This window comes from Symsagittifera roscoffensis, chromosome 3 (assembly GCF_963678635.1).
Source record: "Symsagittifera roscoffensis chromosome 3, txSymRosc1.1, whole genome shotgun sequence".
Classification (NCBI taxonomy): domain Eukaryota; kingdom Metazoa; phylum Xenacoelomorpha; order Acoela; family Convolutidae; genus Symsagittifera; species Symsagittifera roscoffensis.
The window spans coordinates 16,923,620-16,949,052 of record NC_087064.1 but is presented as its reverse complement, the minus strand read 5'-3'; the positions used below and the strand labels follow the sequence as shown (position 1 = coordinate 16,949,052).

At 34.5% G+C, this 25,433-nt stretch overlaps 2 protein-coding genes across 3 annotated transcripts in view; both read left to right on the top strand.

The window, feature by feature from the left end:
• The window catches only part of LOC134841596 (titin-like), a 39,859-nt gene extending 33,966 nt beyond the window's left edge, over positions 1-5,893 (top strand). The window contains exons 30-38 of the mRNA XM_063857628.1: positions 585-890; positions 1,978-2,328; positions 2,491-2,796; positions 3,259-3,609; positions 3,771-4,076; positions 4,354-4,701; positions 4,899-5,192; positions 5,478-5,807; positions 5,889-5,893. Of these exons, the coding sequence (XP_063713698.1) occupies positions 585-890; positions 1,978-2,328; positions 2,491-2,796; positions 3,259-3,609; positions 3,771-4,076; positions 4,354-4,701; positions 4,899-5,192; positions 5,478-5,807; positions 5,889-5,893 (2,597 nt within the window). The remainder of the gene's footprint in view (positions 1-584; positions 891-1,977; positions 2,329-2,490; positions 2,797-3,258; positions 3,610-3,770; positions 4,077-4,353; positions 4,702-4,898; positions 5,193-5,477; positions 5,808-5,888) is intronic.
• The window catches only part of LOC134842492 (uncharacterized), a 41,818-nt gene continuing 21,288 nt past the window's right edge, over positions 4,904-25,433 (top strand). For both annotated transcript variants that reach the window (XM_063858859.1, XM_063858860.1), the window contains exons 1-21: positions 4,904-5,192; positions 5,478-5,807; positions 6,038-6,331; positions 6,582-6,911; positions 7,196-7,489; positions 7,823-8,152; positions 8,814-9,107; positions 9,402-9,731; positions 10,288-10,581; positions 12,355-12,684; positions 12,911-13,204; positions 13,950-14,279; positions 14,513-14,806; positions 15,741-16,070; positions 16,450-16,743; positions 19,797-20,126; positions 20,653-20,946; positions 23,069-23,398; positions 23,671-23,964; positions 24,203-24,339; positions 24,722-24,881. In XM_063858859.1, coding sequence (XP_063714929.1) covers positions 6,121-6,331; positions 6,582-6,911; positions 7,196-7,489; positions 7,823-8,152; positions 8,814-9,107; positions 9,402-9,731; positions 10,288-10,581; positions 12,355-12,684; positions 12,911-13,204; positions 13,950-14,279; positions 14,513-14,806; positions 15,741-16,070; positions 16,450-16,743; positions 19,797-20,126; positions 20,653-20,946; positions 23,069-23,398; positions 23,671-23,964; positions 24,203-24,339; positions 24,722-24,881 — 5,500 coding nt within the window. In that variant the 5' untranslated portion in view covers positions 4,904-5,192; positions 5,478-5,807; positions 6,038-6,120. The remainder of the gene's footprint in view (positions 5,193-5,477; positions 5,808-6,037; positions 6,332-6,581; positions 6,912-7,195; positions 7,490-7,822; positions 8,153-8,813; positions 9,108-9,401; positions 9,732-10,287; positions 10,582-12,354; positions 12,685-12,910; positions 13,205-13,949; positions 14,280-14,512; positions 14,807-15,740; positions 16,071-16,449; positions 16,744-19,796; positions 20,127-20,652; positions 20,947-23,068; positions 23,399-23,670; positions 23,965-24,202; positions 24,340-24,721; positions 24,882-25,433) is intronic.

The window sequence follows — 25,433 nt, the reverse complement described above, 5'->3', positions numbered from 1 at the left end:
TTATTAAACCATAGTAGGCCATATAGCACGTTTATACTTTTACCGCTATACTACTTATTACGATTCTATGCACATAAGTCCTGTAATGTTTTGTCATGCAAGGATGTTTCGTTAAAAAATGCTGTCTCGACAATTTAAACGCTTTTTAAGCAGAAACCAGATACGCGCTGTGTTTCATCATTCTATGCCATTTCTTTGATTTTAAAATGCATGAAAGATGTGATAAGAAAGAAATCAGCAGGGGTTGTCAGGTTATGCAGACGCATGTATGGTGAATAAAAAGTTTTCTTCTAATAGGAGCAAAAACATTATTTAAAAAAACTGAAAATTTTCACTCTAATCTGATTTGTTTCTCTCTTTATTATCTGTTCCTGATTCTTTTTGCAATAAAAACTGCTTAGATTTTAAATCTGGTTTTGCGCAAATTTTGTTCTGTTTCCTAAATTTTATATATATTGTATATATTATCTATATATATTATATATATGGTTTCACTGAATATCTTTTACTAAATTTAAGCTTCTGTCTTTTTGATAGGCTTCAATTATAGACCGTTTTTGTGTGAAAATGCTTATTTTGCTTAGATGAATATAATCCAATCGTTACCGAAGAACACGTGACAGTTGTGAAACATTCTTCTTGTGCACTTAAGTATGATGTTCCCGATAAAGTAAAATCGGTTATCGAGAAATGCGAGCTGGACTACAAGTTCGAAGACATTAGTATCGAAGACTTCGAAATCAAAAAGCTGTCTGGAGATAAAGTTGATTCCGAGCCTCTCTTGCTATACAAAGAGCTTGAATGTGCCGAGAGCGAAGATGCTGGTGTTTACACGGTTACTCTTCAGTATAAGAGACAAAAATACATCCACAAGATTGCAGTAGATGTTGGTGAGTTTTTTCACTAGGTGCTTTGATTAACCGTAACAGGTGCCGCAAAAATTTTTCATGATAAATTTTCCATTTTTCAAGCTAAATTTTCATTGTAGAAAACCTTGACAGCTTTGCTTCATTGTGTTTTAGCAAACTATGCAAATTCTTTGACCTATTTTTTTTCCTTGTTACGCTAGCAAAACAAGTGTCTCGTTGTCGACTACAAAGTGTTTTGTAGTTTTTTCTCACAATTTTGTTTCCTTTTGATTTTCCTATTGCAGAATTTTTGTTCTGTTTTTATACCTTATCAATGAACCACAGCTGAATTCTGAAAATCAATACCATAACGACTGAATTTATTTTTCTCTGCATGATTTTTTTGTTTGAATTATGTGACTTTTGTTTGAGCTGATCAGTTTAGCTTTTTTCGTTGATTTTTGGCTAAAGGGTTCCTGCTGAATTACTATTTTTTTACTTTTCTTTCACATGCACACTATTGTCAGTTTTTTTTGAGTCCATGCTAGTTCATCTTAGCGAGTCACGTTTTTTTTTCTAATCAAATAGTTATTTTACATTATAATATTAATTTTTTATGGAAGTTTATTCGTATTCCTTGCGCATACAAAAAGATGGTTATCATGCGATTCCAATTAAAGAAAAACGATGTTAACGGGTAAATTCTATAACTTTCGATAGATTTAAAACATTTTCAAAATAGCATGACCAAGTTTTTCCCAATAGATTGGAATTTCCAAAAACTATTTTTGTTTGTTATATTTGAAAAACTCAAACTGCTTCCTATTTTAAGTTTCAATTGATTGTTTTGTGTTCAATCTCAAACACTATAAACCAGTAATGAAAAAGAAAATGCATAAGTGAAGTGACATTTTTCTCAATGAAAGATTCACCCTCTTTGGAAATATATTCAGCTTCACTCGTATTACAGCAAAAAAATTGAAGCTTAGTATCTAGGTGGAAAGGTTCGTCTTAAAAATAAGAGCGATGAGATTTGCGTTTAACTTATCGATTCTTTTGCAAAATAGGATTTTTAAATTGTTGCTATTTTTTTGTCGCGTACTCTAGGGTGAGTTTAAATTAATTTTAGTTGAGCCCGAGTACACAACGTCAGTTTCTACCGTCAAAATTGAACGCAGCACAGTAGACGACCAGAGGCCGTTGTCAGTTGAAACATTGATTTCAATTCCATTCATGTCTGAACTGGACAATACAGAAGACATTGTTGTTTCCTTTACACCTGAGGAGTCTCGCTTGGTTCAACTTGTGGGCTGGAAGTTAACAGATTCAGGAATGGAGGATGAAGCACCATTGATTTGTTGCCAGTTTGAGCTGGATTCTGGAAGATTGCTCGAATTGGACCAAATACCAGTTTTGGAGGTCAACGTAACGACCAAGGACGGATTAAGAAAGCATTCGCATGCCACTACCCTTGAAATAGGTAATTCATTTAAGTTAATCTAGATAGTTCATAGAATATTGAAATTCTAAGAACGATCATTGCGTAACAAATATCAACATCATGCTTAATTTAATCAACAGTCACATAAAAAATTGTTCGAGTTCTTCGAAATCACTTCTAGATTTAAAACAAACGTTTCAGAACATCCGGAGCCTATCGTGACCGAAGAAACAGTAACAGTCTTAAAACATACATCATATTCACTCAAGTTTGATGTGCCTGAAGAAGTGAAACAAGTGATTGAAAAGTGTAAGCTAGATTGTACCTTCGAGGATCAGCCTATTGAGTCGTTTGAAATTGAGAAATCATCAGCGAATACTGCCGACTCTAAGGATGTCTTGGTTCACAAAGACTTTAACATTGTCGAGACTGAAAACAGTGGAGTGTACACACTTGCAGTGGAATACAAAAAACAGCAATATATTCATAAGATTGTCTTGGATGTTGGTGAGTTTTTTTCTATTAAAAAATCAAAACGTTTCTTTATTTTCAAATCGAAACATATCCTTTTCCAAAATAGATGACAGCTTTAAAGACAGTAAAATGGTTAGATTTTCAAGTTGTTTTATAATATAGATTTTCAATTAGTTTTGAGGACCAAACTGAGTGAAAATTATACTGAAGTTAACGAAAATTTGAACGTTTTATAAGATCAGTATTTTTATATTTCTAACCTAAATATGACTATTTCAAATATGGATTATCATTCGCTCTCGTTAAAAACCATTTAAGCTTCAATCGTATTGAAACAAAAAAAATGAAGTTAAGTATCTAAGAAAGGTTCTTCTTAAAAGTTAAGAGTAATGCGATATACTTTTATCTTTTAGATTCAGCTGCATAACAAGATTTTTGAGTTTTTGCTGTTTTTGTTATGTCGCGTACTGTAGGTTAAGTTTGAATGATCTTTAGTTGAGCCCGAGTACACAGAGTCAGTTTCTACCGTCAAAATTGAACGCAGCACAGTAGACGACCAGAGGCCGTTGTCAGTTGAAACAATGATTTCAATTCCATTCATGTCTGAACTGAACAATACAGAAGACATTGTTGTTTCGTTTACACCTGAGGAGTCCCGCTTGGCTCAACTTGTGGACTGGAAGTTAACAGATTCAGGAATGGAGGGTGAAGCAACATTGATTTATTGCCAGTTTGAGCTGGATTCTGGAAAAGTGCTCGAATTGGACCAACTACCAGTTTTGGAAGTCAACATAACGACCAAGGACGGATTAAGAAAGCACTCGCATGCTACGTCTCTTGAAATAGGTAATTTATTTAAGTTAATCTAGATAGATCGTTGAGTAGTAACATTTTAACGATCATTGCGACCAACTATCAACATCATACTTAATTTAGTTCGCAGTCATATAGAAAATTGTTACTAATTTTACCAAATCACTTCTAAATTAAAAAAAAAAAAGTTTCAGAATATCCGGAGCCTATCGTGACCGAAGAAACAGTAACTGTTTTAAAACATACATCATATTCACTCAAGTTTGATGTGCCTGAAGAAGTGAAACGAGTGATTGAAAAGTGTAAGCTAGATTGTACCTTCGAGGACCAGCCTATTGAGTCGTTTGAAATTGAGAAATCATCAGCGAATACTGCCGACTCTAAGGATGTCTTGGTTCACAAAGACTTTGACATTGTCGAGACTGAAAACAGTGGAGTGTACACACTTGCAGTGGAATACAAGAAACAGCAATATATTCATAAGATTGTCCTGGATGTTGGTGAGTCTTTTCCATTAAAAAAAATTAAAATGTGTTTTTCTCTTTTTTCAATTCGAAAGATCTGACTGCCAAAATAATTGATTGCTTCAAAGATAGAAAAATGGTTAAATTGTCAAGTTGTTTTTATAATACAGTTTTTTGTTTTAAGCACGAAAGTTGAGTAAAAATTGTACTGAAGTTAATGAAGTTTGAACTGTTTATAAGATCAGTATTTTATTATACCCCTAACGTAAATATACATCTTTCAAACATGGATTATCATCCATTTTGGTTTAAGTTGAGCCAGAATACAGCAGTTCCTTCAATACTGTTACTCTTGATGTCGTGACGACTGCCGTCAAAACAGAATTCGAAGTTCCTTTTATCGTCGACAAAAAATCATCAGATGTTTCTGTAAACGTCAAGCCAATTTCTGAAGTCTCTAAGGACTCCGAGAAACTGCTGGAGCTGATTGACTGGACTGTTTCTAACGTGGACTCTGAATCTAACCGATGTCTGGTCACCTGTACATTCAAGGCTGACTCGGATAAGTTGTTCTTAATTGATGATTTGCCGGTTCTTGAAGTGACAGTCAGCAGCAAAGATGGAATCGCGACACACGAAAACGAAACTCACCTGGAAATTAGTACGTATTAAAACCTCCAATTCTGGAGAAGTTCGATGATAGGCTTATCAAAAATTATTCGGTAAATACGCTTATATAAACACTCAATTTTTGTTTGTTGTGAATTTGCATTCCAGTGGTGCGCTTTTTGGAACCATTTAATTTGATTGATAAAGTTTTTAATTGTCTGAAGCGATTTTTTTTTTCTAACTTTTTAGAAGAAGCGGAACCTGTTGTGACGAGCGAAGAATTAACAGTTTTGAAAAATTCTCAATGTCCGATTTCTTTCTCACTGTCAAATGTGGAAATTGAAGACGAAAGCCAAATCAAAGTCAGTGTCAGTCACGATGACAAACCAGTCGACAAATTTGAATTCGAAGTCAAGAAAGACGAAAATGTTGCGGTGTTACAAAAGGTCATTGATGAGATTGAACACGCAGATGAAGGATTATACACAATCGCAGTGGAATACAAACACCAGAAATTTGTTCACAAGATTTCAGTCGCCGTTGGTAAGTTATGACTGATGAAAGTTAATTTCAGAAAGTTTGTTAAGGAAAAAATTATACGCTATGCATATATTCCGTAAACACAATGTCTTGGGTAATAATTTAGTTTCTAACCAATGTGTCAATTAGCGATAGCGAGTAGAGTGGTCCGCTAAAAATCCAAAAATTCTTATTTAAAAAAAATAATTTGTTCTTTTTCTTGAACTGTTGGGCTCAGATCAGACAAGAACTAAGCCTCCTCTGACAAACAACAACAACATTGAAAACTAAACTTAACCTAAATTTCAGTTGATCCTGAGTTAACGGAATCAGAGAAAACTGTGTTATTGAGCGAAGAAAACACTTGTTTTGAAGTGACGTTCCCCGTTCCCTTCATCGTTGACAAAGAAACATTCGATACAAATGTTGAAGTCAAAGGCTGCGATGAATCACAACTGAGTCTTCAGGAATGGAACTGCACAGAAGTGAATGAAGATTCGGAGATCTCGTTGGTGAAATGCGTATTCAACGTGGACTCGCATAGCGTCCTTGAATTGGATAACTTGCCGGTGGTTGAAGTTACTCTCTCGGACAAGGAGGGTTTCCGAAAACACTCGCTTGTCTGCAACCTTCTTGCCAGTAAGTTAAATTCTCTTAAGGAACTTAAAACTTTTTCTATATTCATAATTTTCCAAAACAGGTTTAAAGTCATGTGTTAAGGATGAAACACACCCTTCCAGAACAAAAAACGAAATACAGGATTTTTCCGATATATAAATGTGCATTTTTTTTTGAAAACTGGACTATACATTGCGCGTTAAATCAGTCAAATTGCTAATATAGTTTTATTAATAAAAATTCTGTTTTAGGCGAACCGGTGCCCGTTGTGACCAATGAAGAAAAAACTGTGCTTAAGAGCTCACAATGTGCTTTGTCCTTCAAAGTTTCAAATATGGTCGTATCAAATGACAGCGACGTGAAAATTCGAGTGTATCACGATGACGAACCAGTTGACAATTTCACAATTGAAGCCGACAGTGACAAAAACTCGTCAGTTGTACAGGTGTTGCTGAAGGAGATTGAGAACAAAGATGAAGGCATCTACAGTATTTCTGTCGAATATAAACGACAAAAATATGTTCACAAAATTAGAGTGTCAGTTGGTAAGTATTCATGTTTGTCAAAAATACTCGAATCGTGTCAAAACTCAAGGGAATTGCTTTTTAAATTTATAAAGTTTGGTAGAATAAACAAGCAAAAAATAAAGAATTTGATTTTAAAAATTAAATTTTGTTTAGGTTACATAAAACGGCTTTTTATTTTTGCTAAATATATTTCATTTTTCCATTTTAAAAAAATGGTTTTAGATACATTTATTTTTGTACCTGTGCGTCTATTATCCCTTTTTTTCAGTGGAACCAGTTGTAAGTGAATCCGAAAAGACTGTCTTGCTAACTGAGGAAAAGAACACTATCGAAATTTCTTTTGCGGTTCCGTTCGTCGCAGATAAGCAAAACTTCAAAACGGATGTAGAAATTATTGGATGCGACGATTCGTTGCTTAGTCTGAGTGACTGGAACTATTCCGAAGTTGACGAAGACTCAGATACTTCTTTGATCACATGTGTGTTCGAAGTTGACAGTCCGAAAGTAATGGATTTGAAAGATTTACCAATCGTGAACCTGACATTAGCTGACAAAGAGGGATTGAAAAAACATTTGCTGGTCGCCCAATTTGAGACCAGTAAGTTTTCATTTCAAAGATTTGATCAAACATACGGAGTCTTGTCTCAAATATTCTGTACGTAATTTGCTGCTAATAAAAATCAAAATTTGACTTCTTAATTTATACTTGAAAGTAAAGTTGAATAAGCGGTTGTTGCTATAGAATAAATCGGGTATCTAAATAAGCTTATGCGCCTCTATGTGGATTCTCTTTCAATTACTTAATTGTATTGTAATTGCACTGGTTCTCCTTTTCAAAAATTAAATTGTTTTAATTTTTACTTCAGATAATTTTTTTTTCAGAAATAGCAGAGCCGATTTTGACTAGCGAGGATTTGAAAGTAGTGAAAGACTCGCCTTGTTATCTGTCTTTCAAGTTACCCATTAGTTTCGTTGATGATGAAAATGAAGTTCAAGTTACCGTTTACCACGATGACAAACAGGTTGAGAGCTTCCTGGTTAACAAGGATGAACAAAGTAACGCTACTTTCGTGCAAAAACTAATTGAAGAAATTGAAAACAAAGATGAAGGCTTGTACACTATTTCTGTGGAATACAAACGACAGAAGTACATTCACAAGATAGCTGTAGCTGTTGGTAAGTTTGAAAACAAGCAATGGTTTTACAGGGAGCCAATTCTATGTTCTTAAAATGTTGGAAAAAAAACGGTATCTTCAGATTTAGAAAGCGAACAAGAGCTCAACGGCCTTTTTGGCAAACGTCTTTAAATTTTTCCTTGTCTGATATTTTCATAATTCTTAAGCAATTCATTGTGAATTGCGACATCATTAGATGTTTTAGAGAGCACGATTGAAGTCACGATTTAATCAAAAGTTTTATAATCAAAATCAATCTGGGAGAGCCAACATTAGATTCAAAAATTAGTAATAAAGAGTTGCTGAGCTGTTTTCAAATGTAAAATCGTTTTAGTTGAACCCAAATTTAGCGAATCGGAGAAGACTGTAGTCTTGTCTGAAGCAAGCAAAACTGTCGAATTGTCCTTCTCTGTGCCGTTTGAGGCTGACAAGACAAATTTCAAGACAAACATTGAAGTCAAAGGATGCGATGAGTCACTACTCACTTTGACCGACTGGAGTTGCTCAATGATAGATGAAGATTCAAACACTTCGCTGATAACGTGTTTGTTCAATGTGGATTCGGAGCGCTTGCTGGATTTGGTCAGCTTACCAACACTTGAAGTGACGCTTGCCGATAAAGAAGGGCTCAGGAAACACTCTTTGGTCGCGTACTTCGAAACCGGTAATTTTATCATTGTTTCCATCCTCATTTTTGTTGGCTCACGCACATTTTTTTTTCGGTGTTATGATTTTGTTTTTTAAGGTGAACTTATTGAACATTTTCTAACAGTTATCAATCAAATTCATTTTCCGAAATCTCCCAAATTTTTGTAAGACAATAATAATGATAATCATAATCAGATTAATCTTAATAATTGTACTAATACTCAGAACAAAAATCACAATAACCATAATAATAATAATAATAATAATCATAATAATCATAATAATAATCATAATAATGATAATCATAATCATAATAATTATAATCATAATATTCATTATGATAGTAATCATAGTAATAATAGTAATAATTTGATTTATAATAATCATAATCATAGTAATAATAATCAGAGTAGTCATAATAATAATCGTCATATTATTGATAATCATAATAATCATAATCATAATAATAATAATCAAAATAATGGTAATAATAATCATAATAAATTGTTTCCAAGTGAAGTCATTACAAGAACGGAATTACAAATTAAGAAATTTTATACAAAAAACGTCACTTGCGAGAGCACCATAAGACGAGATTAAGCTTGTTTTTGAGGAAGGCTCTAAAAATGATCGAAAGGATGGTCTCATTTGTAACTTTTATTTTGTTTTTATTATAGAAGTGCCCGAACCGGTTATATCAAGTGAAGAAAAACGAGTGGCTAAGCATTCAACATGTAAACTGGCATACAGTTTACCCGTACTTGTAACTGAAGACGATAGCAGAGTCAAGGTTACAGTATACCATGGCGAACAACCTCTGGACAGTTTCGTCGTGGAAGCGAACCAGCAAAACAATACGACAATCATCGAGACAGTGCTGAATGAAGTTGATAATGTCGACGAGGGATTGTACACTATTTCGGCCGAGTACAAGAGACAAAAATTCATTCACAAAATTTCTCTCTCTATAAGTAAGTGACTTAAGGTTAAAAAACAGCTTATGTATCTATCTCTTGAATGTTTCACTCGTGAACACGTCGAAAAAATGTTAACGCACCACTGAAATTTTTGGGAAACTAGAAAATTTATCCAAAAAGTTGACTGCTACAATTATTAGTGCAAATTTGTCTTTGAACGTATCGCTAAAACGCCTTGATAGGAAAATATTCAATTTGAGATGGCGGATGGTCGCAGTTGCTTCTTGTAGTGTTTATCCAAACGCTTTTGTATCTTATGTTCCAAGTATCTTTCAAAATATGTTTTAGTGGAACCAAAAATCACCGAGACAGAAAAAACCGTGCTGCTGACTGAAGAAACAACTGAAGTTCAAGTTTCATTTGCTACTCCTTTCGCTGCTGATAAAGAAACGTTTGATCTTACTGTGAATGTCTCTGGTTGTGATGAGTCATTCCTAAGCTTGACGGATTGGAACTGCTCGGAAGTGGACGAGGAATCGGATACTTCTCTGATCACGTGTTCATTCCACGTGAACTCTGGACAAATCCTGGATTTGGAACAACTTCCATCTGTCAATGTTATTTTGTCCGACAGAGATGGTGTCAGAAAGCATTCTTTGCTTGCTAATTTTGAAATCCGTAAGTCCATTAATCTTTTTACATTTATATATTTTGACGCTGGGATTACTAATTGTTGCTTCTTGATATCGCGATGGTTTAGTAATTGAAAAGGTTTATTTTGTGCGGATGTCTCAGCATTTGTCAAAGGTTTTCATTCATTCATCGTATAAAATCGGTTTTCACCGAGCTTCCATAGTGGGAAAGATGAAAAAATCAAATTTGTTAGATCAAAATTGTTTTCAATTGTATGTTTTTTTAAAGTTTAAGAGTACGTAGCCAATTTGCATGAAATGGGATTCCTTGCACGGGCTCTCCTTCATAGTACTTGGCTAGTGTTAGGCTTTGGGTGAGGGTTGGGGTTATGAATATGCACCCATAATGTAGTAAGCTAACGGTTAAACATCAACAAATTAAGAACCTATTAACGAATAACCGCTTTGCAACAGCAGAAAGGATATTAAAATAGAGCCAAGAAATGAAACAAAAGAAGGAAATCGAAGCGCTTGATACAGTATCCATGTCAATTAAAAGAAAAGCTCCATTGGTTTTAAATCAGCTAAAATTTTTGTTATAGAAACTCCAGAGCCAGTTGAAACGATGGAAGAAGTGAGGGCAATGAAAAACTCAACTTGCAACTTATCGTTTACGCTGCTCGACGTTGTTGCTGAAGATGACAGTCAGATTAAATTTAATGTCTACCATGATGACAAGCCAGTTGACACGTTCACTATCAATGCAAATGAGGAAAACAAGTCGACTCTAATTCAATCACTGCTTAATGATGTGCAACCTAGTGATGAAGGGCTTTACACTATCACAGCTCAGTACAAACGGCAAACTTACATCCACAAGATTGCCGTCGCTGTCGGTAAGTAGATGAGCTTTCCCAAAAAAAACTATTCAAAGTGCAGCGACCGTTCAGTTCTTTTTTAATGCGTTTTTTCAAAGTTTGCGATTGCAAAAAAAAAACGGGAACAATTTCTAGTTTCGTAAGTGGAATTTATTTTTAAGATTTCCAGCGGAAAAAAATTTTACCTGGTGAAAAAAAAAATTAACCAAAACTACGCTGCCAATTCTAAGGTGAAGTGGTTATTCGAGAAACCCGATTTTGGGAATTGTATCTGCTGAAGTGGCCTTGGCGTACTTTAAGCAAAAAAATAATTGCAGATATCGAAAGTGAAGTTGAACTTCTTACCATTTTTTAGAATCTTTTTACGCTTGCGATTCGCAAGCGTTATTGAACTGGAATATAAATTTTTTTTGGGTTAACAACTAGTTCAAAAGAATCTTTTTAATCATTTGATAGGTCGCTTTTTTAATAAAAATATTTTTCATTAAAATGTGGGTCTAGTGGTGTGGTGGTAAAGAGCAGGGCTATGTCGCGAAGGATCAAACGTCGGAATTCGAGACCATATCAGTTTTTTTCGATGAACGTTGTTAATAGGTCGCGATAGATTTTTTTTTACTGAAAACGTCTCAAAGTTTATTCAGGCTCCAATTTATTTTTTTCGGTTCAAAATATTGCGGTTCAAAAAGATTTTTCTTGAATTTTTTTCCTTCTGAAAATTTTTTTTCTCAGATTTTTTCGGCTTTGTTACCTCTTGCTTATAATAAGTTCAAGCTCAATCAACTCTCAGGCGCCGCTGGAGTAAAGGTAACCCAACGGAACTCCTTGAGACCGCAAAGGCTGGCGGTTCGAGTCCGGCCGGTGCATTCTTCTTTTTGCAAACTAGAATTGTTTGTTTATTTTCAGGCTATCGTCCATCTGTTTATTTTTGTCGACTTAATTCCCGAAGCCCCACACTTTTTGAAGCCCCAAGTTTCTTCCAAGTTGCTTTTACTCCCAAACTTAAGACGGCGAAGCTCGGGAGTTCGATTCCAGTAGAGACCTGTTTTTTTTTGCAAAAATAAAGTTTTCTGCTAATTTAAATGATTTTCGGTCTGCTTATTCTTGTTGGCTTAATTCCAGAGAAATTATTATTTGTTGAAACACGGTTCTTTAGTATTCCGAAAAATCTTGAGAAGTTGCTATTGATGCAGGCTATTTGTTTTCGGGTTTTTTCGGCTTTTATTGCAAATTTTTATTGACAACCACGATTTTTGAAGTTTTTTTTTAAATTTTTTTTCCTATTGATTTTAATCATAGTCTTTCATATTTGTATCTCAATTGGTGCGAAGCTCAGCTTGGCCTCTGTTTTGACAAAATTATCCTATCAATTATCCTCTGTGTTTTAAAAAATTGTCCTATCAAATCTGAGATGACGGGTTCAGCCGCAAGAACTGGTTGCGATAATTTTTCTACCGACCCGGCGACTACCTATTTTTTTCTAAAATAAAGTTAAGTTCCTTGAGAAAATCCCAATATCTCAAAACTTTGCATTTTTCACTTATTTTAGTTGATAAAGTTTTGGACTAAGTCCTATATTTGAAATTATAAAACAAATTCCAACAGTGGCCTCATTTATGTTATATTGAGACATGCGAAAACTTTTATTTACCTAGTTTTTTTACTTATGTTTTTATGTTTGTAAAGTATCGCTCCGCTTCGCTTCTGTGTTTAAAAATTGTCACTTAAGACACCGATAAATGCAAACAGGTGCCAGTAAACTGCTTACAATTTAATTTAAAAAATGTGTTGCAGTGGAGCCAGAATTCAGCGAGTCAGAGAAAACGCTGCTCCTGACTGAAGAAACTACTGATATTCAAGTGTCTTTTGCCGTTCCATTTGCTGCCGACAACAACACTTTTGGAGTTGTTGCAAATTTCACTGGTTGTGATGAGTCATTGCTCAGTTTGGGCGATTGGAACTGCTCGGAAATCGATGAGGAGTCGGAGACTTCTTTGATCACCTGCTCATTCATTGTGGACACTGATCGTGTATTGAAACTAGAAGACCTTCCAGTTGTCGATGTTACCGTTTCCGATAGAGATGGCTTCAAAAAGCATACTCTCGCTGTGAAGTTCGAAGCCGGTAAGACAGACAAAATTTGGTCTTTTATTGAGTCCTGGAAATCTAAAAGCGCAGTTATGCAAAAGACTGATAATTTTCAAAGTGTTTCTCAAAAAGAGTTCTCGAGAAAAATTGTTATGAGCAGTCAGGGAATTTCTTTACCCAAAAAAATTTCAAATAAATTTAGCTGTCAAGTACACGAAATGCTTTTGGTGTGCACATATTTAAAATTTTTGATGCATTTTAGAAACATCGCTGCCAATTGAGACTAATGAAAGATTGACAGTTTTGAAAAATTCAAAATGCAACTTGGCATTCACGCTTCCAAACCTTGTGGACGAAGGCAACAATCAAGCTGAAGTTACAGTGTGCCACGATGATAAGCCAATTGAAACGTTCTCTATCAATGCGAATGAAGATGAGAAACTTACTCTAATTCAAGCACTGTTGAATAATGTAGAACCTAGTGATGAGGGGCTTTACACTATAACTGTCGAGTACAAGAGGCAAAAGTACATCCACAAGATTGCAGTTGCTGTTGGTGAGTGCTCGTAGAATTGTTTTCATATTTTTGCTGATTATGTTTGATAGGTTTTATTTTCTGAAAAAAAATTACTACATTTTTGGTAAAAATTGTCCTGAAAAATCTTGTTAACATTCACTGTCGTTGCTCGACAGGTTTTTGTTTTGACTAGTTTGCAACGGAACGCTCTTGAGTGAAACTAGCCAATATGACATAAAATAAAATAACAAAACTCTCAATTGGTTCAATTTTGATAAAGACATGGCAACTGCAGCTTTTTGACGATTGATGTGTCGCTAAAAAATCTACAATTTTTTAATTGAACAGCTGAGTTTTTAAAAGGAAAATTTTTTTCCAGTGTTTTCCGGTGTCCAGATAAAACAATTGTTCGGTCTGTTAACTTCAAAATCTTGAGACCTTGTACAAAATTGTTTTTGTTTCGCGGCACTTCCTCAATTTTAGTTCATTTTTGTAAAAAAAATTAGCGCTTTGAAAGTTCTAATGGTTTGTTGGTCGGTTGAAATGGATGGCAAATGAAAAAAATTTTGGTTTGTGATTTTTTTAAATATTTCAGTGGGCATCCGTTTACTCTGCCCTTCAAGCCCGCTGTTAATCCGAATAATTTTTCTAACAATTTGATGGCTTTCACTTGCCTCTGACATAAAGCTTCGTTCTGACTTTTTGGGATAAAAACTTTGAAAACGATCAAGGATAAGGGTGCTAATAACTTTTTTCATCATTCTAATTAACTTTTTTTTTGCAGTGGAGCCAGAAATCAGTGAGTCAGAGAAAACAGTGCTGCTGACTGAAGAAAATACTGAAATTCAAGTTTCTTTTGCCGTTCCATTCGCTGCCGACAAGAAAACTTTTGATGTTGTTGCAAATGTCACTGGTTGTCATGAGTCATTACTCAGTTTGGCTGATTGGAATTGCTCAGAAGTTGACGAGGAGTCGGAGACTTCTTTGATCACGTGTTCATTCAATGTGAATACTGACTGTCTATTGCAGCTAGAAGAGCTTCCCATTGTCGCTCTTGCTTTGTCCGACAAAGATGGCTTTAAAAAGCATTCTCTTGTTGTGAAATTCGAAACTGGTAAGATACAACATATATTCAGTTATTTGGTCCTGTTAAATCAAATAAGTTTACAAAGAAACTTGATAGTTTTAATGTTTTCTGAAAAAAATTATCCTAAATTAATGACTTACTGGCATTTAGGGATTATTCAAACAAAAAGTTTTTGAGCCAGTTTTTGGTCAATTGGTTGTAAAACGTAGTCAAATATTTTGTATGGTGTTTAGCTGTTTCAAATTTTCGATTTGCTGTAGAAAAATTGGTGCCAACTGAGACCGGTGAAGAAATGACAGTACTGAAAAACTCAACTTGCAATTTGTCATTCACTTTGCCCGATCTTGTGGTTGATGATAACAATCAAATTGAAGTTACTGTGCACCACGATGATAAACGAATTGAAACGTTCTCTATCAATGCTAATGAAGACGACAAATCCACTCTAATTCAATCACTGCTGAATGAAGTACAATCTAGTGATCAAGGGCTTTACACTATCACAGTCGAGTACAAGCGGCAAAAGTACACCCACAAGATTGCAGTTGCTGTTGGTGAGTGCTCGTAGAATTGTTTTCATATTCTTGCTGTTTATGTTTGATAGGTTTTATTTTCTAAAAAAAAAATTACTACACTTTTTTGGTAAAAATTGTCCTGAAAAATTTTGTTAACATTCTTTATCGTTGTAAAACATTTCACTCTTTGTGGCGTATTAGGTTTAAGGGATTTTATATTTTTTAAAAATTACAAATAAATGTTTGCTAAAAACATTTTTGAAAAGGTAATATGTTAACATTCATTTTAGTTGCTCGACAGGTTTTGCTTCTGAGCTCTTCGCAAAGTCATTGTTGCATCTTTTTTACTGTTGGAATTATGCATTTTGAGTTAAATCTTTATTGAAAGAGGCCCATTTGAAATAAAAAGGAGCAGAACAGACAATTGGTTGAATTTTGATGGAGACGTGGCTACTGCAGCTAAAATAATATTCAAGCGAGCAAGATGCAAAAAATTTATTGTCGATTTTTTTAGCGGCTGGTGGGTTGGTATAAAAAAGCAACAAGTATTTAAATTATTTTCAGTTATCAGATGTTCAATTAGTAGGTCGAGTAACTTCAATAAATGGGGGCCTTGCATAAAGATGAGTTTTTTTTGGCGAGCGGTTCTACCTCAGTATCAATATAATTTGCACGAAATGCTCCCTTAGCAAATTTTCAGGTCTGGTCGGTTAAAATGGTGTCTTAGAATAGTGCCAATAGTGCCAAGGAGCGAATTTTTGGCTTGAGCGTATTTTTGAGCAGTGAGATATCTGACTCCTTAAAGGGCATCCGTCCAGTCCTCTTATGCTCCTATTTTCTGTGCACTTCTTATATTCTTTTCACTACATCCAGTCCAGTTAGCTTCTACTTCGAGTATATTCAAACAAGTTGATGACTTTCACTTGCTAGTGACGGAAAGATTTTGATGATTCTAATTAAAATCGTTTTGTAGTGGAGCCAGAAATCAGTGAGTCAGAACAAACAGTGCTGCTGACTGAAGAAAGTACTGAAATTCAAGTTTCTTTTGCCGTTCCATTCGCTGCCGACAAGGAAACTTTTGATGTTGTTGCAAATGTCACTGGTTGTGATGAGTCATTACTCAGTTTGGCTGATTGGAATTGCTCGGAAGTTGACGAGGAGTCGGAGACTTCTTTGATCACGTGTTCATTCAATGTGAATACTGACTGTCTATTGCAGCTAGAAGAGCTTCCCATTGTCGCTATTGCTTTGTCCGACAAAGATGGCTTCAAAAAGCATTCTCTTGTTGCTACTTTTGAAACTGGTAAGCCCAGAAACGTTGTTTCATTTTACTGCAAGCAGTTGACACTCTTCGTATTTTTCATGGTTTGGTTGGAAAAAAACACAATTGTTTTTAGTGAAAACTTTTACCGGCTCTCGTTTGACGTCAAAAAACGAATTGTTTTAATACCTCGTAAAGTTTTTGGTTTCTGAGTTTCTTTTGTTTGGGATGTAACTGGTAATATTCAGCATTCGTCTATTCTTTGGGGTGTTAAATTTCAACTTTTATGACCAATAAGATATTTTTAAATCTCTCTGTTAAAAGGTACGGCGGAAAACATTTAGGCTTTTTTAATCAGTGGAGCGGAAACTTAAATTTGGTGCTTCTTTTTTGCTCTCAGTAGTCTTATTTGTTGCCATAGAAACAACCGAGCCCGTTGAGACCTGCGATGATGTAAAGGCTTTGAAGAACTCAACTTGCAATCTGTCGTTCATTTTACCCAGCATTGTTGCTCAAGATGACAGTCAATTTAATGTTTCTATTTACCACGATGACACGCCTCTTGACGCTTTCACTATCAACTCCAACAAAGAAGACATGTCAACTCTTATTCAGACCCTGCTGAGTGAGGTTCAGTCTAGTGATGAAGGAATCTACACCATCAATGTCGAATACAAGAGGCAAAAATACATTCACAAGATTGCAGTCTCTGTTGGTATGTTGAAGTGTTTTCTTCGGAAGTGTTTTTGTATAGCTGGTGAAATTCCTTTTTTTCATGCTTGCCACACATAAGGTTTTTATAGAAATGCTGAAGTTTTTGATATCTGAAAAAAAAGGAGGAACTTAGTCTATGGGTGTTTTTTTTAAACTGATTGGAAATTTTTGGAAATTTTTGGACACAATTTCAAAACTATTTCTTAAAAGTATTATATTGCGGATGAAACTTTGTGTTACATACACAATAATTGGCGGTTCTGGCTGTTTCGACAATTGAAAATACGGTTTGTTTTATTTTTTCCGCTCAAAGCAAGGTACCACAGATGATCATCGGAATGGGTCAAGTGATGTATCATAATAAAGTGTTTTCAGTCGTGATTTCAATTAATCAAAATTTTCTCTCAGTATTGAAAAATATCGGCCTGAAATTGTTGATTTTCAGACTAGATTTGAGCGATTAAGTAAATCGATCAAATAACGTTTGTTATATAATACATGGTTATTTAGGCTTAAAAACTTGTTTTCAAAAAACAAAAATTACTTTTGGAAGCTTTATTTAGCGCAGCTTTGGCATTAAAATTTTTCTGTAACAAACTTTTTTTGGCATGAATTTGAGAAAATTTTTTTGTTTCTTAATGAGTATAAAAGTACGAAGTGGTTTTTTCCTAGATAGGTCTTTATGATTTTTTTCAGAAATATCCTCAGACATATTAATGATGGTAAGAATGCATATAGTTATACGTGCAGTTTTTGAGTTCAGTTGAAACTCCGTTGCTAAAAGGTAGGTAAATGAGCTCATATAAAACAAAAGGGGATACAACGCGAAAAAAATATGATCGATTTCTATTTTCGGAAGTGTATTTTATTTTTTACACTTGCGAAGCAAAGTGTTATAGTACGATTTTTTTCAACCTAATTTGCAAATATTGTTGCGACTTTTGTTGCGACTAAGTCGCAAATATAGTTGCGAATTAAGGCAATAAAATATGCTGCATCGAATGTGCTGCACCGAATTGGCATGACAGCCCATTTGTTGCACCTTTACAGCTTATTAATAACATGCGCTTTGACATTCGAATAATTATAAGTTTACACAGTTGATGCATCTCTAATTAATCAAGTAAACCGAAAAAAGCTATTTGTTTCAAACTCAATATATCTCGCAGTTTTTTGAAATGTATAATTTTTACATGATGTGGCTTTATGATTTGCAATTTATTACCTGCAAAATTGTATCTTTTTGTATTTGGTGCTGCTTTTGTTGCATCGAACTGGCAATTTATTAGCTTGTATAGTCGCCTTATTGGTGGCTAGTATAAGGATTTTAAGCATCCGTGACTGAATGAATAGTGCGTGAGACTCAAATTTTTTAGGTCGCAGATTTTTGCTAATTTGAGTTTTTATTAAGCCTCGAGTTTTCGCAAATTCAAGGCTTATTTCTACTTTTTCTTATGTCACTTGATAGAACTGCTTCTTAGTGTTCTCTCAAGTGCTTGCGAAGCGCAGCTTTGCCTCTATGTAATCCCAGCGGAATGAAAATTCCCAATTAATTCAGTTTTCTTAAATTGGGTTGATTTTATCAACAAAAAAAAAGCAATCATAAATTGTTCGTGAAATTTGAAAAAATTCAACCGGAAACTAAAACATAAAACAGCTTCAATCAAACAGCTTCAACCGCAAGTGTCAATCAAAAATTGTTCTCGAAAATTAAACAGTTTCAACTTGATATACAGTTAATTCTTCGAAACTTTTCCAACTTTGCGTTGGGTTTTTTGACAACAACTGTTGTCAATTATGCGCTATTGATTATTTTTCTACGCTTTTGTAAATTTTTTTAATGAAACCACGCACAAAAAAACAACACTAATGTGAAGAACTTGGAAATTTGAAGATTTTTATTTATAGTTTTATGAATGAGGTCAGATCATTCTAAGCTACTTGCACATTGACTATCATTGATTTCAGCTTAAAATCTGTTGCCGCACTACTACCTACCTGTAGAAAGGAATATGGTGTATGTTGTTTTTTTTTGTCTTGAACCAAAAAAACTCAGATGAGTAAAAGCTTGTTTTTCTTCTGATTTAAGTGGAACATTAGTTGGTTCAGATGTGTTTTTTTATTTCATTTTTGTAAGAAAAACTCTGATCGGTTTTTAGCAGCTTTCGAGTTTTAACTTCAAGCAATAAGTTCAGCTAACTGTCGACTTGTTCAATTAAAATAAAGAAGTTTGCTTTTCAACGAGGAAATAGAACTGGCGGCAAAATTTCCGATGGACTTCATTTTCAAAGTTGGATTTTATTGTTCGGACTATAAATGCTAAGGGTGGTTTTTTTTTCAGAAACGCTAGTTCCTTGTGGGAACAATCTCTTGATCTGCATGTGCCCAATCTTGTGTACAAACGACTAAAGTATCATACCATGACGCTGGTTAAACTCGTCGTTTGATAAATTGGAAGCGTCGCGAATTATCCCGCTCTACAAAATCGTTCCAAATTAAATTGAGGCAGCTAATTTGTTTTATTAATTCAAAACTACTCAAATTGTAACACTTGAATTTCAGCATGATCAGCCTAAAATCCATTGTTTTGCCAATACTCAATTTACCAAAAACTTTTCAAGACCAATTAGATGGCGGCTGGAACATTCAGGGCCTTGCCTTGAAGCTCACAGCGCAAGGCAAAAGCTACTTAAATCGGGCAATATAGAGCATGTGTTTTTTCAGTTAGATTTATCAAAAAGGTGTCGAAATGAAACGTTTCGTGTAATCAGAAAAATTGTATGATGAAGTATTATGTTCCAGGCATCTCGAATTAAATTTCGAAGCACATTTCCGCGTCCTTGATTTCATTAAATTTTTAAAGCTATCCGTTCTTAATGTTCGTTGTCAATTGCGTGAAATGAGCTCATTATTTTGGATAGCTGATGCAAAAATTACGCGTATATTTTGGTTGAACGCAAATTAAAATTTGCAGATCTTTTAGTGCAAGTAACTTATTGAATACATACAAGCTGAATCACTGGAATTTTTTTCTCACAAAAAAGTTTATTTTAGTCGAACCCGAAATAAGCGAGTCAGAAAAGACGGTGCAACTGACGCCTGAAGCTACTGAAATTGAAATTTCGTTTGCTGTACCTTTTGCCGTACTGAAGCAAACATTTGACGTCATTGCAAATGTCAAGGGTTGTGACGAATCAGCCCTTAATTTGGTCGAATGGAGTTGCTCGGATGTGGATGAGGTATCAGAGGCTTCTCTGATAACATGTTCTTTTATTGTGGACACTGATTATCTTATGAAGTTGGAACAACTTCCGGTTGTCAATGTTATCTTGTCCGATGTAGAGGGCTCCAAAAAGCATTCGCTCCTTGCCAAATTCGAAGCCGGTATGTTCATTTGAAAACCTTAAGAATTTCGAACAAAATCTATTATTGTTCGATTTGTGATGAAAACCGCGATGAAAGCTTAGGAAAAGAAATTTATGAGAAAAATTGGCTTAAAGATTTTATTCAAGACGTGTTTTCGCCTTTTCAAAGTCGAAATCACATAATATTTAAGCAAATAATTATTATAGTTTATTGGCTGTTGTTAAATAATTGTACAACTTAGCTTCAATTTTCGAACATTTACAAAAAACTACAAATTTTCAACTGGTAAAAAATTATCAAGTGTTATTTTTGAAATGTATATAATTTTTGTCTTGTGCGCAACTTTCACGGAACGCAATTTTTAGTCCCGTTTTAAAGATATGGTTTGGTCCATTTTGATGAACAAACAATGATAGTAAGTTCGAAGCAAAAACACTGGCTGCGGAGAAAATTTAAATTTAGAAATTTAAAAAAAGGAAAGTTTCAAAAATCGTTGACTACTTTTTCACATCGATATAACTAAGTTTTGTTCTGCTGATAACAGAAATACCTGAGCCCGTTGAGAGCAGCGAAGAATTGACAGCTTTGAGGAACTCAACGCGTAGTTTGTCATTTACGCTACCTAACATTGTTGCCACTGATGAAAATCAACTTAAAGTTACCGTCTACCACGATGACAAACCAGTTGACACTTTCTCTGTTAATGCAAATGACGAAGACAAGTCGACTCTAATTCAATCACTGCTGAATGAAGTACAAGCTAGTGATGAAGGACTCTATACTATCACAGTCGATTACAAACGGCAAAAGTACATCCACAAGATTGCAGTTGCCATTGGTGAGTTTTTAAAAACAATTTTTCACCATAAATTGAAAATGGAAGAAAAAACTTATCTGATTCATTAAGTTTTTGCTGCTTTTTTCCAGGGAAAAGTAAAAGTTTGAAGGAGCTCAAACGTTTTTTCGCCGTCTGATTTTTTCGTGATTTTCCATTCAATTTCCTTAGCTACAAAAAATGTTACTCGCCGATTGCAAATGTGCAAAATTGAAAAACTTTGATGACTTTAGTTTGGAGGGTGAGTTTCCATGGTAATTAATTTTTGAGCGAGTGTTTTGTAAGTGGGTTTTTTATGAAAACATTTCGATCGAAACGTTTTTTAAAATTCAAACAGCGTTAACAGGGATGCATTGTTTTCTTCATTGTTTACACCTGCGATCAGCGTAATGTGTTAGTACCAACTTTCTTTTTTATCTGACCTCATTTGCTTAACTGGTGGCTTTTTTGCTATCATCACGATCTCTAGCAGTGAAAATTTTATAGCATCTTTTCTCTGATTACTAGAGAACAGATGCTGTGAATTTTTTTTTCACTAATTCGAGATTTATTTCTACTTTAGTATTGCACTTTATAGAGCTGCTTTTTGTCATGTCCTCGCTCGTGTTTGCAAACGAAGTTTTCGCCTCTTTGTCTTCAGTTTTTTGGTTTTCTTAAGTTTGTTGACACATTTTTTTTTTATTTTTGCTTATGTGTTTTGCTTCTTAATAAATGATCTCGTCAACTAAATCGGATGATTTTTTTTTTCGAAAATTATCTTAAAATTGTCCCTGTTTTTTTTCAATTTGTCAGTTAAATCTCTAATTTTTTGAAGTGCAATCAAATTCTTTTGCTGAATGAAAAGATCTTAACACTCTCCCTCCAAGTAACTGCAAATGGAGGGTGGAGCTTGAATTTTAGTTTTCAAATAAGATTAAAGTTTCAATTTTCCCAAAGAAGCAAAAATTGTATTTGGCCGACAGTAGTATGTTGGCCTTGTTAATTCTTTAGTTTTTTTGTTTCATTGAAAAGATCAGGTTTTTTGCTTAAGCTTTTTACGTTTTTTTTTGCAATAAGGAGTCAACTGTTTTTCTACTCTAGCGTGTTTGCAAGCGAAGTTATATTCAATCTGTCAAGTTTATTCAATCCTAATTTGCACATATAAAAACCAAACTTTGTGCAATGATTATACGAGTTCTGTGACAATTTGAATGCGCATTCTATGTTGCCTGATGTCTCAGAAAAGAAGGATGGCTGGTGATTGTGCAAGTAACACAGAATGTTCCGACCACAGTTTTGAAAAATACAAAAAAAAAAGTTTTTTTTTCAGTTAAGCATCGTCTGTTCTGCGTGGTGTGATGAAAAGATCTAAACGAAACACTAGAAGATAAGCATGTTCAAAATCATAGTAAAATAAGAAAAATTTAAAACAGTTTTGTAGAAAATTGACTATAAATTTTTTTTTAATCTTAAGAAAATTTTTTTTAAAAAAATGTTTTTTCCTTCTTTGCAGAATTTTTTCGAATTTGTTGATCCCAAATTGGCGCTAAAAAACTCCAAACAATAATTCTATTTGAGTAAAGCTAAGTTTTCACAGCTTAAATTAAGCATAAATAAGCTATTGTAAGCCTGCTCGCTCACATTCGCTCAAAATTAAACCAAATATCAAAAATTTCAAAGAGTTTTTCACGACATTGAGAAAAACTGTTTGATATTTTTAAACGTCTTTAGAATTAGGGCTGAAAGAGTTTTCATGTAATATAACACTCGACTCATTACGATGTTTATTTGTGGTTCCTGAATTTACGAGGAAAGCAAAAAAAAAGAAAAAAACTAAAACCCACCCAAATACAAAAAGTTCTTCCCAATTTTCAGTAAACGGAACAAAAATTATGCAAAAAAATAATGCAAATTAGGACGTTTTTGTTGTGCAGTCAAAGTGCGAAAATCTTCATAGCGTTTTCAATTTTGTTTATATTCAGTGAAATATATTTTTCTTGCATTTTCCTTTTTCGCCCCGTTTTTAGAGCTCTCATTATTTGTTTTTCTCTTGTGTTCGCGAAGTGCAGCTTGGCTTCAGAGTTGGCGCTTTCCTGTAACATTAATCAGTCATGTTTTTTTGGCCTCTGACATTAATTTTGTTTAGTGGAACCTGAATATAGTGAATCTGAAAAAACTGTCCTGCTTGCGGATAACTGCAGCGTTGTCGAGATTGCAATTGCGCTTCCTTTCGTTGCTGACAAACAGACACTCGATGCTAAAATTGAAATCAAGGGCTGCGATGGGTCTTTGCTCAGCCTGGTGGATTGGAATTGCTCAGAATGCGATGCGGATTCAAACACTTCGTTGGTGACTTGCGTTTTCAACGTGGAGTCTCAGCAAGTTCTGGAGATGGATACTTTGCCGATTGTAGAAATTGTAGTCTCCGATAAGGATGGGTTCCGAAAGCACTCGCAAATAACAACATTTGAGACCCGTTAGTACATTCTTCCAGCATTGATTGGTTGTATGAGTATAAGCTATGTAATTTTATTTTATCATCCAACGTTCAAAAATGATTTTTTTTACACTCAAACAGGTTGACAACTTTGTGAATGTTTATTTTTCTGCTGATCAATAATATCAGATCATTTTTAAAGCTTTTGAATTTGAGTTTAGTGACTTAAAATTGGGTTTTTGGTGGTTTTGTTTTTCGAGACAACGTGTAACGAAATTTAGTGAATTTTAAATTGTTTACGTTTGCTTTAGCTGCTGTCGAGCCAAAAGAGAGCCAAGAAGACGTGGTTGTACAAAAGAACTCGCCGTGTACGCTGAAGTACAAGGTACCCTTAGACAAACGTGTGAACCCTGATGACCTTAACGCACAGTTCACTCGCAATGGCGAACAGATAAAGGATTTCAAGGTCGAATCTGTTTCGGAAACGGGAGAAGTGTTCATCATTTGGAGCATTGATGAAGTTGAATTTAATGATGAAGGAATTTATGAGGTGCAAGTAGAATTCAAGAGGCAGAAATTCGTACACAAGATACAACTAGCTATTGGTAAGTTTAAAAAAATTGGGATTTCCATTCAAATTTCAAAAAACAAAAATTTAAGGGCTCGGGTGAAATAAAACAAATTTGATTTTTTTTTCAAAGAAAGATCGTCATTTATTTCAGAATGCTTTCTAAGGCAATTCCTTATTTAACCAACTCGCAATAATTTTTTTTTTTTTTTGAAAAAATCGATTGCCTTGCCTAAACTTAAACTTTTAAACAAGTTGTAGAAATGTTTGAAAAGGTGTGCCCCCAACAATCACTGAGCCGGAGAATGACTACTCGCTGGAACAAGTGAATGTGGGAGAACCTCTCTGCGTACAGGTGCAGTTCGCTTCCTGTTGCTCCTACGATCTCTCCTGGACAGTCGACGAGAAAGAGGTATGATCTGGACAACTATAGACTAGTAAATCCAGTAAATAATCCACTAAATATTAAATTGATGTCTTTTTTTCTTTTTTAAGTTAACTTCTTCTTCTTCTCTTTTACTATTGTGATTTGTAAGAGTATTGCTACCAATTGTCAGCCCTTTTTCGCGTTAGATACTTTGCTCATTAGTTTATGGCAAAGTATATTTAAAGTGTGCAAATAGAACAGTTGAAATTGTGTGTCGGGGTCAAAAATAGCGTGTGGCGATGAATTTTTTTTATCACATTCTGTGGTCAAAATTTATAGCGAGTGTGAAGGCACACAAAGAATCTAAGATAATTTTGCTTCTACGTAAATAAATGTGTCCGGACCTGTAAACTTGTGGTTTGTTTAGCTTCCGACGGAGGAGATTGTGACTGAGGAAACGGACACTCCACACCTGTTCTGGGCCAAACTGCAGTCGGAGTGTGCCTCTCTGGAACACCACGGCACCCACTGCATCCAAGTGACCAACCCATTCGGACAGTCCCAAGTCACTGTCAACGTCATGATCAGTGAGTGTAGCGAGTTGACATGCATGAAGTTGACCTTGCGTTTTTATATGCAACAAAAAATTTACTTTTTTTGGAAGATAATAAAAGGCCAATCAAAAATAACGAACTGAAAATAAGAAGAGGCTTTTATGATCTATGAAAATTTATAGTTTCGACTATTGAAGTGTGGGTTTTTGTTTTTTTTTCCACTCAAACTTACGTTACATAAATAATAATCAGCATAAGTTGAATGATATATCATATTAAAGCCCTTAAAGTCGTGAATCTTACCACTTCTAACATTTCAAAAACTTTACTAATGTCGAGAAAAACTGGTTTGAAATTTTTTAGCCTCATTTTGAGCGATTAGAAAAAAAAAGAAAAAATGTAGACCTTTGTAGAAACACTTTGTAGAAAAGTGTAACAAAATTTCTACATTCTAAAAAAAATGCAAAATTTTGTTACACTTTTTTGTCTTATTATTCTTTTTTTGAAAAGTCGATTATGATTAAATCACTAAATTTCCAAGTTTTTGTCTTTCTTTGCATCACACCGCGCACCAAAAGCGGCACA